The sequence below is a fragment of the Parasteatoda tepidariorum genome, chromosome 7, assembly GCF_982258835.1.
Source record: "Parasteatoda tepidariorum strain Cologne lab strain chromosome 7, Ptep-v5.0, whole genome shotgun sequence".
Taxonomy (NCBI): domain Eukaryota; kingdom Metazoa; phylum Arthropoda; class Arachnida; order Araneae; family Theridiidae; genus Parasteatoda; species Parasteatoda tepidariorum.
Genome location: NC_141761.1, coordinates 34,283,604 through 34,297,355, shown reverse-complemented (window position 1 = coordinate 34,297,355; position 13,752 = coordinate 34,283,604). Strand labels below are relative to the sequence as shown.

Sequence of the window (13,752 nt, the reverse complement as noted above, 5' to 3'; positions counted from 1 at the left end):
CTAGGCGATTGAAGGTGCGTGAATTGCATACAGCGTCAACGGTCCTTAAGTAAATAAAAGGCGTTGTTTTGTACTTTCTAGCGTAAAGAAGGTAAATTTTCCGCGGGAAAAAATAATAAACAAAACCACGTGAATCTTGGAATTTTAGCCCTAGGCCAAAATATAACTTATCTTTATCTTTCGCCAAGAAATATGTGGTTGTTATCTTTCTGCTTAACTTGAAAACTTTTAGCAGACCATTTACCACGACATTCATCACAATGGAAGGTATTTCATTTTAAAAAATTATTTCATGTGATCAGGGCTAACAATTAACTTTTAATACACAATTTTCGACTTTTCTAACACAAATATTCCAGGCAGTAATTAAAAGAAGTTATTTTTTCTTATAAAATGACTGCTTTTATTTGGTTCTAAATGCATGGTTAATGGAAATACAAAATTAAATACTCTTATCAAGATTTTTTTTACTGCCTATAACTCTCGAATTTTGTCATGTTTTCTAAATTCTTTAAAAACAGTTGCAAGTAGAATGAGAATCTTTTAATGATTGGTTTTGGAGACTGATTTTCCCTAAGAATTTTCTTAATTGTGAAAGCCTTGTTGACTTAATTGCTGATATATTTCCCCTAAGTAATTTTTTTTCTTTCTAATCATTTTTCCGTTGTTAATGTATTTATCGTATTGTAATTATTAAAATATTATATAAATTGTTGTTTATTTGATATATTTAATTAATTTCAATGTAGATGATAGATGACAGTATGTAATAGAATGTGAACTTCAAAATATTCAAATAGAATGACAACTAATATTGACTTAATTTATTGATAAATGTTTTTAATTATTTTGCAGAATTGATGATGATAATTCCTTTTGTCATATTAGTAAACTTATTCACCTTCAAAGGATTTTTGTAATGATGAAGTGATTTAATCTTAGACTATGTAAACCAACATCTATCAAAATGACTTGTTTTTAATTAAAATAGTGAAACAAAACTTTTATGAATTCATTGAACTGCAATCATATTTACTTACACTAATTAATTAATAAACAGTTAAAAGAGCTAAAATTTTTTATTGACTTCGCAGAGAACAACTTTTGCGTATAATTGAAAATAAAAGGTTATATTAATAATAGAATTTAGAAGTGTTGTCATTGATAAAATCTAAACGTAATGAATGTATAAAGATAATTTGTGTCAAATTTAATTTATGTAAGTTTATGATTAGTTTTTATAACAAACTGTCCCTAATAAGAGATAATAACCACTTATAAGTTAAAGTTAATATTATTTTATAGTCTATCCCATAATTTTATTTTGAAAGCTCTATATATGGATTTAAATAAATAGTGTTTAAAATTTAAGAAAAATATTATTTACTACAATATTTATATCTATATACTTTAAAAAAATTTGAGCTTAAAAAGTAGGTATTAAATTATACCTAGGTAAAAAAGGTATAGGTATTATTTAAATATACCTCTAATTCTTTCTATTAATAGTTTTTTTTCCCCTCATGAACATTGGTTTATAATTTAAAGTTTTTTCCCCTCAAAATGCTTGTGTCCACTTATAGTTTGAACTGTTTTGAAACATTTACTGACTTAATTACCTGTTTTGTAGACATGGAAACAATGAGAGCTATAATGTTAACTGGATTTGGTGGCTATGATAAAATTAAAGTGCAGCAAATACCTAAACCAAAGCCAGAAAAGGATCATGTTGTGATTGAAATTAAAGCCTGTGGCATGAATTTTGCTGACTTATATGTTCGACAAGGAATATATACTTACAAGGGAGTTAAACCTCCATTTTGCATGGGTGTTGAAGGTGCTGGTATTATTTCAGAAGTTGGAGAAAATGTTACTGAATTCAAATTAAGTATTTATTCTGATTTTAAAGTTAAAAAATTCTTTCTTTTTTTTGTAAATTATATATTTCTTTTTATTTGTTACAGTTTATTTATTACAGTGGAACCTGTCCGAAGTAACCACACTCGAGACCAGCTTAAATGGTCACTATATATAAAGTGGTCACTTAATGTAATCTCTTTAAAAATGGTTCATAAAATACAAATTTATGTTTATCCATAATGGAGAATGACATTTAAAAAAAAGAAAGAAATCTGAATGCATACCTTTTCTTACTTTCAAATGCATACCTTTTCTTACTTTCATTTTCTTCTCCAAACCTTTTCTTACTTTTTTTAAAAAGCTACTTATTAAGTTATTTTTAATTAAAAAATGCGCACTTTCATTTTCAGCTAAAACATGAGGTCTTATGTTTCTCAAACTGACGTCACTTATACTTATCTGCAATTAATTTATAACCGCTATGCTATGCATTGAAAGCCATTGCATCCTTTAGTTTAAATTTTCGTAATTAAATCTATTTTAGATTGCAAATAAATATATTATGATGAAAATATGTGTATTAAATTTTGCAATAATGTAGCTTATTGTAAATGTGGGCTTAATATAAGAAATTTGTATATGATCATTAAATTTGAATGTTACCTTCTGATCTAACTGATAGTAAATGAAATTTTTTAGCTCTGAATATTTAAGATTTTTTAGTTCAATAAAGGTGTAAGAATGAGTTTTGGATACTTGATATTACTTGTCATATGATGCCTTATAAATGCAAAATAATTTTATTCCTTCATTTTTTTTTTTTAACCATGTTAAGTTTATTTTTAAGGAAAGTTTAGATTTTTTTCCAAAAATTTATTTTTATGTTCCATTTTAAGTAAAATAAATGTTGGAATAATTTTTATTTTACTAAATAGTTTGAGATTTTTAAAAAAATGTATTCAAGCTTGAATTTAATGTAGGAAATTATCTTCATCATAGTATTAAGGGATCTTTAAAAAAAAATTTGGGATCTCATTAAAACTTTTAATTGAAACTTTAAAAAAGAAAAAAAAAATGCTGATTTTACTGATTCATCATTATGAAACCAGAAATTATGATCAAAATTACAAAGAATAACAACAAATCTTTTTTATTATTAAAATATTGTTTTATGGTAAGTGAAGAATGAGAAATTTGTATATGTCTGTATTATTTCATAACCTATGGCCTGTAGGCCAATAGTGGTCCAAAAGCCTTTTAACTAAATCTGTTTAAATTGTTAATTAAGATACCACAAACAAAAGTGTCAGAATTTTTTTCTGCTTGTTATATATAAGTTACTACCGTCTATTCTGGTGTATGAGTAGCCTTTTCAACCCCCCAAAATTCTTGTGAAAATCAAAAGGTCAATAAAGTCAGACTATTGCTGATTGTGAAATATTGATGCTTTTAAAACAATGAGATGGATATGAATAACTCTTCATCAATTTACCCCTTCCTAAAACTATTTTTATATATAATTTTACATTTTATCTCATATTTTCTTTACGTATAAAGTATTTTTGGTAACAATACTTTAAATTATGTTCTAAAAAAATAGGAATAAGAATAGCTGCGATAATTTATTCAAGAGTATTTCACAATATATAACATAATGAAGCTTTAAAACACATTATAAAGGTATGATGTTAAAGATTCCGGAACATCTGTATTTGATTCAATAACATTGGCAGTGTCATTATAAGTGTCCCCTTCTGCAATTGATTCTACTTCATCCCCATCTGCAAAATCCCCTCCAAAAAAAAGAATCGTCACCCCTATCCAGAGGATTTGAAATTTTACACTTATAAAAAAAGATATTACAACATTTGGATCCACATTTTGCCTCATGTATAGTATCATTTGATGTGTTTAGTTTCGTTATATTGAGGGGTCATCCCATAGCATCTTTATTGCAGCACAAAAGTATGATATTCAGAGAGGACAATGTGAAATATGTTTAATTTTAAGAAATTTTTATAATTCTTCTTTATATTTTGTTTCAGTGGGTGACTTACTCTCCCTACGTACCAGAAATCCACCTCATAATCAAAAGTAGAGGGTCAACTTATATACCAAGATATAGTCTAATTCAATTCAGTTTTTATCAAAGAATCAAATTGAAATAATTTGATTTTGTAAGCTTTGTTTAAGGAAAAATGTGTAGTGTTTGTAGGGAAATTAAGTTTATTACATATTTGTAACATTTCTTATTTCAAAATTCTAATCACAGCCATCACATAAATTTGATTATGTATTAGTAACAGTGACAAATTTTATGTTCTGAATTATAGAAAAAAATAAATTTTGAGATAAATACAAACTTATCAGAGATCTGTCCAGGCCAAATTTACTACCGTTTAGCGGTACCTTCACAAATTCAACTTTAGGAAAAACGGTAGTTTCACAAATTCAACTTTAGGAAAAATGGTAGTTTCACAAAGTACTTTTTCTTCAAATTTTATTTTTGTATCCCTTAAGAAACGGTATATCCATATTTTGAGCATATTTTTGCGTTGATTTTTTAATATAATTTTTAATTTTTCACAAATTATGTCTAAATTTTCACAAAATAGGTACCTCTCTGTAAAACCTAGACAGACCCCTGCTTATATTTCTGCTACATTTCTACACGTATAAATTTGTTATGATAATTTATATTGAAATATTGTAATTATATTTGTATTATTTACATTAAATATATTTTTTTTATCTGCAGAGACTGAAAATTTTAGTTATGTTTGTATAAGTAAATCATTATATTATATACTTTCAAGTAGAATTTACCTTACATTTTTACAATTACAGCTTTATTTTAATTTTGAACCCTAACATTGTGCATTTTGTAACTTAAAAATGGTTATGTTCCTCGGATAAGAGCATTGAAATCGAAATCAGGCATATATCATAAGCAAGCTCTAAACATAATTAAAAAAAACATACCTGTGGTAAGTAATTTAAAAGAAGCCCAAAATTTTTTTTTATGAATAATTTTTGTTAAGTCAACATGAATACCTGTAATTTTTTAATTTATTTTCATATTTTTTGTTAGAAATATATTATTGGTAAACAATTTTTTTTTTTTTAAATTTTTTTTCTGATAAACAGTATAAGAATTTATTATTTTGAAGAAATAGGGTGGTAGCAAAGGTGTTTAATCAATTTTCTGAGAATCACATACACATGATGATGTATGTAAAATCCAAAAAAAAAAAGAGGGAAGGTAGGTAACAACCCATTGCTCTATATGATTTTAGATAAAAAAAAACTTTAAAAAGGGAAAAATAGTTTTGATAATTATAAACTGAGATGTGATTTTTTTGTTTGTTTGTTATTATATCTCATTAAAAATTTAATTTCTATTTCAGATGGGAGATCGTGTGCTATGTTGGAATTTTACTTATGGAATGTGTGCTGAATTTGTCTCTGTGCACAAAAACCAATGTTATTCTATACCTGAAAACATGACGTATATGGATGCAAATTGCCTTATTACAAACTATGTGACTGCATATTTGGTTGTGATGGATTTTGGTAATTTAAGACCTGGACAGAGTATATTGATTCAAGCTGCAGCAGGTACTACACGCATAAGGTTATTTATTTTGTTTTCCTTGGATTTGTAAAAAGCTGTTTGTCACGCTTACCATTAAAATCTGAAGAACTGGAAGTAAAAGATATTGCAGTATACCGATTTTCTCCAATGGAGACCTTATCCGTTAATGCCAAAAATTTAGCTAAAGCCTTTCAGTTCGATGAACATTTAAAAAAAAAAAAAGAAAAACAGTACGGGAAATAGTCGGAAGAGAAGAAAAATTATACCTTATAGGTTTGGTGAATTATGTATGAGCAATGAGTGTGTATAGATTAGAGTGTGTATATGCTTTTTATAAATAAATTAATGTTAAGTAATGATCTTTTCTAATTTTTATCTTGACACTACATTAAAAATCATTTGAAAAGTTTGTTTTGAAACTTCAATTACTTCTGATATAAGAATACTTAGTGAGGGACTTAATAATCAATAAAAGTATTTTTAATAGCATTCTGTGTAACACAGGTTTAGAAAATGAAGTTTGACATTAATGGTATTACATATCAAGCTAAATACATGCAAATGTTTGATTACCTGGAATTACATTCTGAATAGATATTCACTTACACTCAATAATTCAGGTTTTCTCTCTCTCTCTCTCTTTTCTTCTTCCAATAATGACATTACATTTTGCATAAAGTAAAATTTTTAATTTCTTGCATTTCGACTTTTCTTTTTAGAATTGTGTTACAGATTGGAGAATATTTTATTTTACATTAAAAATTTTATTTGTTGTATTTCTTTTAAGCTAAGAACTTGAAATATTTAAATTTGTGTAAAGAACATAAATATAGCAGGAACTGCTTTTTTCTTGAATTTAAATAATTTTCTTAATATCTTTTTAATAATTTTCTTTTGTTTTTTAAAAGTTTCAAAAATTTCAGTTTTATTAAATTTAATTATTATTAAATAATTTTTAAATTGTTTTTCATATAAGTTAAAAGTTATCTTGCATTCTATTTCATAGACATTTTAGCAAGTAATACTAGAGTATTTTTAAAAATTAATTTGCTGTTTAGGAGGTGTTGGCTGGGCTGCAACCCAGATTGCCAAAAGCATTGAAAATGTTCAAATTTTTGGTACTGCCTCATCTGGTAAACATGATGTTATTAAGGAAAATGGAGTTAATCATGCCATCGATTATCGAACTTGTGATTTTATGAGTGAGGTTTTAAGAATATCGCCTTCAGGTAATTACAAATGGTGATCATTTTCTTATACATTATTTTTCGTATATTGATTTCATGATATTGTTATTTAGAGCTAAATATGTTCTAGGTGTTCATGTTGTCTTGGATTGTTTATCTGGAAATGACTTCATAAAAGCCCAAAGATGTTTGAGACACATGGGGCGTATAGTTCATGTTGGTAAGCGAGTTGTGAATTTCATGCCACTGCGCAAATTATTTCCACACTTTCTTGACTTGCTGCTCATTTAATTAATGCAATTTAAAGAGATATATGACAGTATATGTATAAATTTGGTTTAACTATATGTTTAAAATATGTAGAAATTAGTATAAATATAAATGTGTATAAATTGTATATATTTAGAATATATATAAATTTAGTTTACCTATATTTAAGAAAATATGGCAGTTAATGCCAACATACTTTTAAATGTAATATTTTCACATAGTTACTATGTCAGGCAACTTGAATTCCAAATGTGTATTCATATTTTTTCTTGAATTAAGATTAACATCATGAACGTTGTAATAGAAATTTCTTAGTTTAATTCGTTATTAAAAGAGGGAAAATGTTAATATTTAGCAAGATATCTTGCTATTTACAAACTTTTGTGTGTTAATGTGGCCTTTTCTTATATTTTTGTTGCTAAGCTCATCCAAATAAAAATCTATGTGAATTAAACTTTAAATTTTCATTTGTCTATGTGTTAATATATATGCTTTTCCCATAACCAGTTTTCTTGTTATATAAGAATAGTTTGTAGAAAAGACCTATTTGATCTGCCAACTTGGACAGTTGCAGGTTGTAAGTGGGACCAAAAGGTTTTGTCCTCCTTTTTACAGTTTTGTCACAGTTATTTTATAAAACCATTACAATGAAAAGAACTAGAGAAAAAAATTCTTGTTTAGTTTTAATTCATGATGGTAAGCATACAATTTAGAAGCACCACTCTATCAAACGATTCCTTTTTTCTCTTTAATACACAACTCATTTTGGGATAACAGTTTTGTCATAGCATTTGGAATCAGCATGTCCAGTAAATCAAAAGTTTAAACTTGAATTTAGAAAGAAATTATTAAGAGTGTTGAAACTTGAAATTTTGTTCTACATATATTTTACTTTGTTTAAAATTAACATTGTTTTGTTTAAAATTAACGTTGTTTTAAATTAACAAATAACATTGTGACATTATATTATAATAGTAGTGGAATGTATCAGAGAAGTGGCTTCTTTAGTGTAAGTTACATGCAAGTGTATTTGAGAGTGTTTTATTTTCTTTACTCTTGTGATTGTCTAGAAATGTGTTTTTTTTTTTTTTAATTTTTTTTTAAGACAAAATAGTTTGTTAAAAATAATCAGCCTTTTCTGGACTTAATAGTAAATAAATTAAAAATTAAACTTGTCTTTTTAAACCTAATTATTTAAAAATATAAAATAGATTATGGCTTTTCTGGTTTAATAAGAATTGCAATCAAAATATTAAGCATATGTTTACTATGAGAAGTCTCTTTTGAGATTGAATTAAATAGCAATAGTTTAAGGAATGGTCTTAAAGGAATAGTCCTTAAGGGATTTTAACGAAATTGTAATGTGTTGTAAAAAAAAAGAAAAGAAAAAATGGTTATTAACTAAAATATTTTAAAAAGTATTTTTATTTTAGAAAATATATGCATTCTAGTCCCCCCTAAACTATAAAGCTTATCATTAGTGCATTGTTGAAAAGGTGTAGGAGGATTAAATTTCTTTTGAATCTTATATTTTTATTATTTTAGAAGGCTAATTACGCGTTAATTTAAATTCTTTCTATTAGGTATTAGCAGTATGATAAATGGAGAGAAGAGAAATCCTTTAAAGAACTTTAAAGTTTGGTGGCAGACCAAAAATATCAGCATTTACAATTTAATCCAAAAGAATAATGCAGTATGTGGTCTAAGTATTAATACAATCTTTGAGGAGGATCCTGAATGTTTCAGAACAGTTTTAGATAAATTAATGGTTCTTTACAATGATAATGTGATCAAACCCAGAATTGACTCTGTTTGGTCTTTTGACGAGGTAAGTTTAATTGCATGTGTCAAAAATCTTTTTTTTTTTTTTTTTTTTAAAGTTTATTTTCTTTAGATTATTACAGTTTTATCTAGAAACTTTTTCCTGTCTTATGTTTTGCATAGCATCTAATAGAATTAAATTTTATTACCTTGTGTATAATGTATTACTGTAAGTTTTTTCTTACTCTAAGTTAGGCACACCATAGCCCCATCTGGTTCTATGGTCATTAAACTCAATCAACATCCAATATTTTTAGCCTACAATCAATATCTTTTGTTATATCTGTATATAGTAAAAGCTCAACTAATGAAGGTTGCGAGAATCTCAAATAGTTGTGTGTTACTGTATTTTCCTAAATAAGTAACACACCACATTAAAAATACTGATAAAAACCTACATTTTTCAGAATTGCTACTTATTTAAAGAAATTAAGAATATAAGTAAAGATATAAGTGATAGTTTGAAAATCAAACTATAAATAACAAAAATGTACAGTGAAAACTAAATAAATCAAAATAACATTAATTGAAATATTATATATAAAACCTAGATAAAAATATGGGATGATATGAGTTATAGTTAATGGATTTGTAAAGTAAGAAAATTGAACGATTCATTTGGTATTTTATGGAACAATTTAATTCAACTATGTTTATTCTTCTCTTTTATAATAAATAATTGTAAAGAATATTTGATTTGATAAAATAAAGTGTTTTGCCTCCATGTTGCATCGAATTCCGAGAGGTTTCTGTTGAATAACTAGTCCAAATTTTAAAAGTTTAAATTAAATTTCAGGATTGTCAGTGAATAGCTTTTATTTAAATCAAGGAGTGTGCATATATACATCTTTTACGCATATATGTACTACTTTAATAATTTTAATCTCATCTAACTTAATTTATATTTATACATATGCTAAAACTGAAATACTTTATTTTTTCAGGTTATTGAAGCTACAAAATGTATGGTAGAACGTAAAAACATTGGAAAAATTGTTCTTGTTCCAAATAAAGAAGAAGCATACAACAAAGTGGAGGCATCTTTTCAAAACTAATATGGGGAGTAACTAAGCTGTGTTTTTAAAAAGTTATTTTCTGTTTTACATTTCACAAATGTTTATTTTTGTAAGAAAAATTATTACTATGAGAGCCATTTTTTAATGTAGATATTTTTTGGTACTGGTGCTATTATTTTGCTTTAATATTTACTAAGCAACATTTTTCTTACTTTTTACATTGTGTAAGTATCTGATGCCTTAAAAAAATCTATATATGAATGTGGAAATGTTTATGGATAACACATGTTTTAAAATATTTTTAAATGGCCATAAAAATCATGTAAAATTTCTAATTGCATTTTTAAAGAGATTAATCAACATTTATGTTGTTGATTAGAAACAACTTTTGAACTCAATGATTTTGGAATAGAATTTTTATTTCAAAAATCAATAAGTGTCTGAAATATTGAGGTTTTATTAACTTTCCTTTGCATATCCATGACTTATATTAAAAAAAGGTACTAGTTAAGTGCTTTTTTCACCCCCTTCAAGTACATCCTTACTGACACTATATTTTGTAAAAATTTTGGAAGAAAAAAAGAATCTCAAGCAATGCTAAAGATTCAATTTTAGTTTTAATTTTTATGATTAATGAAAAATTTGGTTTTATTTACATGTTTTGCGATTCCATAATAGTTCTCAAAATTTTTCTAATCTTGATGAAATTTGTTACATATGATATTTTTTTCTAAAGAATTGATATCTATTGTATTATTAATTTCTTTGTACTCTATTTTTAATATTTATTAGATTCAGTGGAAAGCTTTTTCCTGTATGAAGTTAGGCTGAAAAAATGCAACAGAACATATAAATTAAATTTTATTAAAAAACCCACTTGCTGTTTTAAGAAATGAAGGAGTTGCTTCATTTGCACTAAAAAAATTTGTAAAATATGAATTTATAAGACAGTGGTGAATTTTTTAGGTTAATTCCATTTTCAAATTAATGAACTGTACAACCATAATAATTTCATTACACAACACATTTAATGATTAAAAAATTTATTTAAGATTTATTATAAATTAACTGTTTTAAAATTTTCTTAAATCATTCAAATTATTACTCATAAGGTTTTTATTTATAAGTTTTGTTGTACATTTATTTAAACTGCGGTCTTAGATTTTAAGATTTATTTTGAGAGTATACCGTACAAATTTTTTGTTACTATTATGAAATAAATTATTATCTGATGAATAAAAAGCTCTCTTTAAACTTGATTGTTAACTACAGAACGTACTGGAAAAACTTTTAACTCAATCTAATATTTTAACTTTTTAAATTATATTTATTTAATTTACAAATATATTTATTGTTACTACTACTTTTATAGTATAAAATCTTAAAATATACTTTAAATTTAATTGTTTTTTTAATTGAATTTTAAGTTTAATTAAGTCTCAAATTTGGTTATGTATAACTTTAATCTTTCAAAATTCTTATAAATATCATATTGAATGAAATTTCAATATAGAAGAAGAAGAAGTAAATCAATAAAATTCACAGCTTTCATTTAAACATATCATTGTGGTGCTTCTTGGATTCATTTGCTACTGAACATTGTTCATTATAAATACATACACATAATAAATACATTGGTTGTGTCTGAGAGCAACAGTTTATCCTCTCCTTTTAAGAGTGTTAAAGGATATTAATATTAACTAAGCAATGCAGTGATTTTAATTTAGATACAAATCTAATAAGTTTGGTGTAAATAATAAGAAACTTAAAATATTTTTGTATATTGTATTTTGCTAAAATAATGAAATACCTTCAATCTATCTTGGGTATTGCTTTTTTTAGGTTAACATAGGTTCCATGAGCCCAGTGATCTTTTCTTGTCTTTTTTTTTTACTTCTATCAACTACATTTTACTTTTAAATCATTTATCACATTATGTAAAGGTAAGAGATTTAAATTGAGCTTAAATATTCCAAAAAAAAAAAAAAAAAAAATTACTTTAAGAAATTGTGCAATTAATTTCAGAAAGTGGAATTGAGTGAATTTGATCTTATGTATTTATTAATGATGAAAAGGAAATATTTATTTAAATGAAACTTAGAAATGAATTATATAAATGAAAGAAAAACAGGTTTTACAAGTGTACAAATTAATTATTTTTAGATACAATTCTATTTACAACTAATTTTTTTCTGAAATTGTTGTACTTCTTGCTTTATTTACTTGATGATCTGATATTTTTTAAAACTGTATTTATGACATAGTACATATATAACCATATTTTATCATATGAATTAATATTTGTTATGTTTGATAAAATTAATAAAAGAATATGTATGCATTTTTCTTACAACTATTTCCTTACTTTTTTAATCAATTTATGTTGTTGTAACTGAACATATTAAGTTTATTGTGTAAAAAAAAAAACATTTATGTTTGCTAAAAATAATTTACTTGTGTATGGGACTTCAAAGTGTATATGTAGATATTTTATAATTGTTAATCTCCTTTACTTCAATGGTGATTTTTTTTTTAAATGTTAAGTGAAGTATAATGCACTTTCAATTATCTTAACTAATTACAGAGAAATGTTACCTAGAAAATCAAAAGCCCAGAATAAATTCTATAGTATGTATATAAAATATCAGAAGTTATTTGATATAATTTCTTTTTTTTTATAATGTTATTAATATTAAAATATATTTGGTGATCACAAATATAGTTTAACACAATATCTCATTTAAAATAACGACTTAATACTTTTTATGTTATGTTTTACTTCAATTCCTAATTTTAACACTTTTTAGTAATAAATCTTATTTCACCTGCATTTCACAGCTGACCAGGGGTGATTGTGCTCTGGAAAAAATCCGGATTTTTCGCTAACTGCGATCCGAAAGTTTCCGGAAATCCAAATTCCAGAAGTTTTAAGTAATCAACAATCACATTTATATATAAAAATTCTTGTATATTTTATTTAAAAATATTAGAACTAGAATTTATACTTGGAATCTCTTTCATTCGTAAATATTTTTTCTGGAAGAATAATAAATGTGATTAGAGATATAAGTAAACTTACACATAATTATTCATTTAAATTATGCTGCATATAACTCATTTAGAATATCATGTTATGAAAATTTCAATGATTTAAATTTAAAAAGATATAAATTTTTTTAAATGATTTTACTCAATAAATTTTCAGGATTTTTGAGTGGACCCACAATCACCCCTGCAGCTGACATTTTCTTCACTATTTTGGGTTTAACAATGCTATATTCTATCCACACTAATTTTTTAAGATTGAAAACTATTTTGAATACATAAGTTATTCACTATGTAATCATTATGCGATTTCACTTCTGTTTCTGATAATTTCTTGAGCGAAGTCTTAACTTTTCTTTGACTAAAAACTCATACTTTAACAATGAGACATTTTTTCTCCAAACATATACTTTTTACATTAGTTAATATAAAGCACATATAATTGATAGTACAGTGCGAAGTATTCAAATCTCTGACCCCCAAACTATAGAGAGTAGTTGCAATTTGGGAAATGTGGTCCCCATACTTTGGTCAAGAAAGCGATCCAAAGTTTGCACCCCTTAATTTTAATTATATTTTTTGCATATTTTGCCTTATCTTGAGTACTTTTTAAGTGAATTGAAAATTTTTTGCTCACAATTATAAAATATGTTAATCCGAAAGATAATTCCATGCATAATTTAAAATTCGATTTCCCTAGAACTATTCAACCCATTTCGTTTAAATTTTGCTAAGTAAAATTACGTACTTTAAAATGATGTAAAAATTTTTACACCGTACAATACAAATTTTTTGTTATTATTATGAAATAAATTAATAAATATTTACTAAAATTTATTTCTTGCATTTTAAGATAAACGAATTTTATAATTGTGTGCAAAAATGTTTCAATTCACTTAAAAGTTCTTGAGATATAGGAAAATACGCTAAAAGTAAAATTAACTTCATGGGGTCCAAA

General features: G+C 25.2%; 1 protein-coding gene across 2 annotated transcripts; it reads left to right on the top strand.

The window, feature by feature from the left end:
* Window positions 1-93: 93 nt before the first annotated feature.
* LOC107457528 (NADPH-dependent quinone oxidoreductase VAT1) lies at window positions 94-9,939 on the top strand. Of its 2 annotated transcripts, none has more exons than XM_016075697.4 (7): window positions 94-267; window positions 1,631-1,884; window positions 5,268-5,478; window positions 6,514-6,684; window positions 6,773-6,862; window positions 8,496-8,740; window positions 9,678-9,939. In XM_016075697.4, the coding sequence occupies exons 1-7, from the start codon at window positions 261-263 to the stop codon at window positions 9,786-9,788; spliced, it is 1,089 nt and encodes a 362-aa protein (XP_015931183.2). In that variant the 5' UTR covers window positions 94-260; the 3' UTR covers window positions 9,789-9,939. The 2 variants fall into 2 exon arrangements, with proteins under 2 accessions (XP_015931183.2, XP_015931184.2); XM_016075698.5 differs by lacking the exon at window positions 94-267 and adding an exon at window positions 507-633.
* The last annotated feature ends 3,813 nt before the right edge of the window (window positions 9,940-13,752 follow it).

Excerpts from the sequence above, each read along its gene's own strand:
- LOC107457528 (XM_016075697.4), top strand. Across the intron at positions 1,885-5,267 it reads AAAATGTTACTGAATTCAAA|ATGGGAGATCGTGTGCTATG; the intron begins TTAAGTATTTAT and ends TTTCTATTTCAG. Across the intron at positions 8,741-9,677 it reads CTGTTTGGTCTTTTGACGAG|GTTATTGAAGCTACAAAATG; the intron begins GTAAGTTTAATT and ends TTATTTTTTCAG.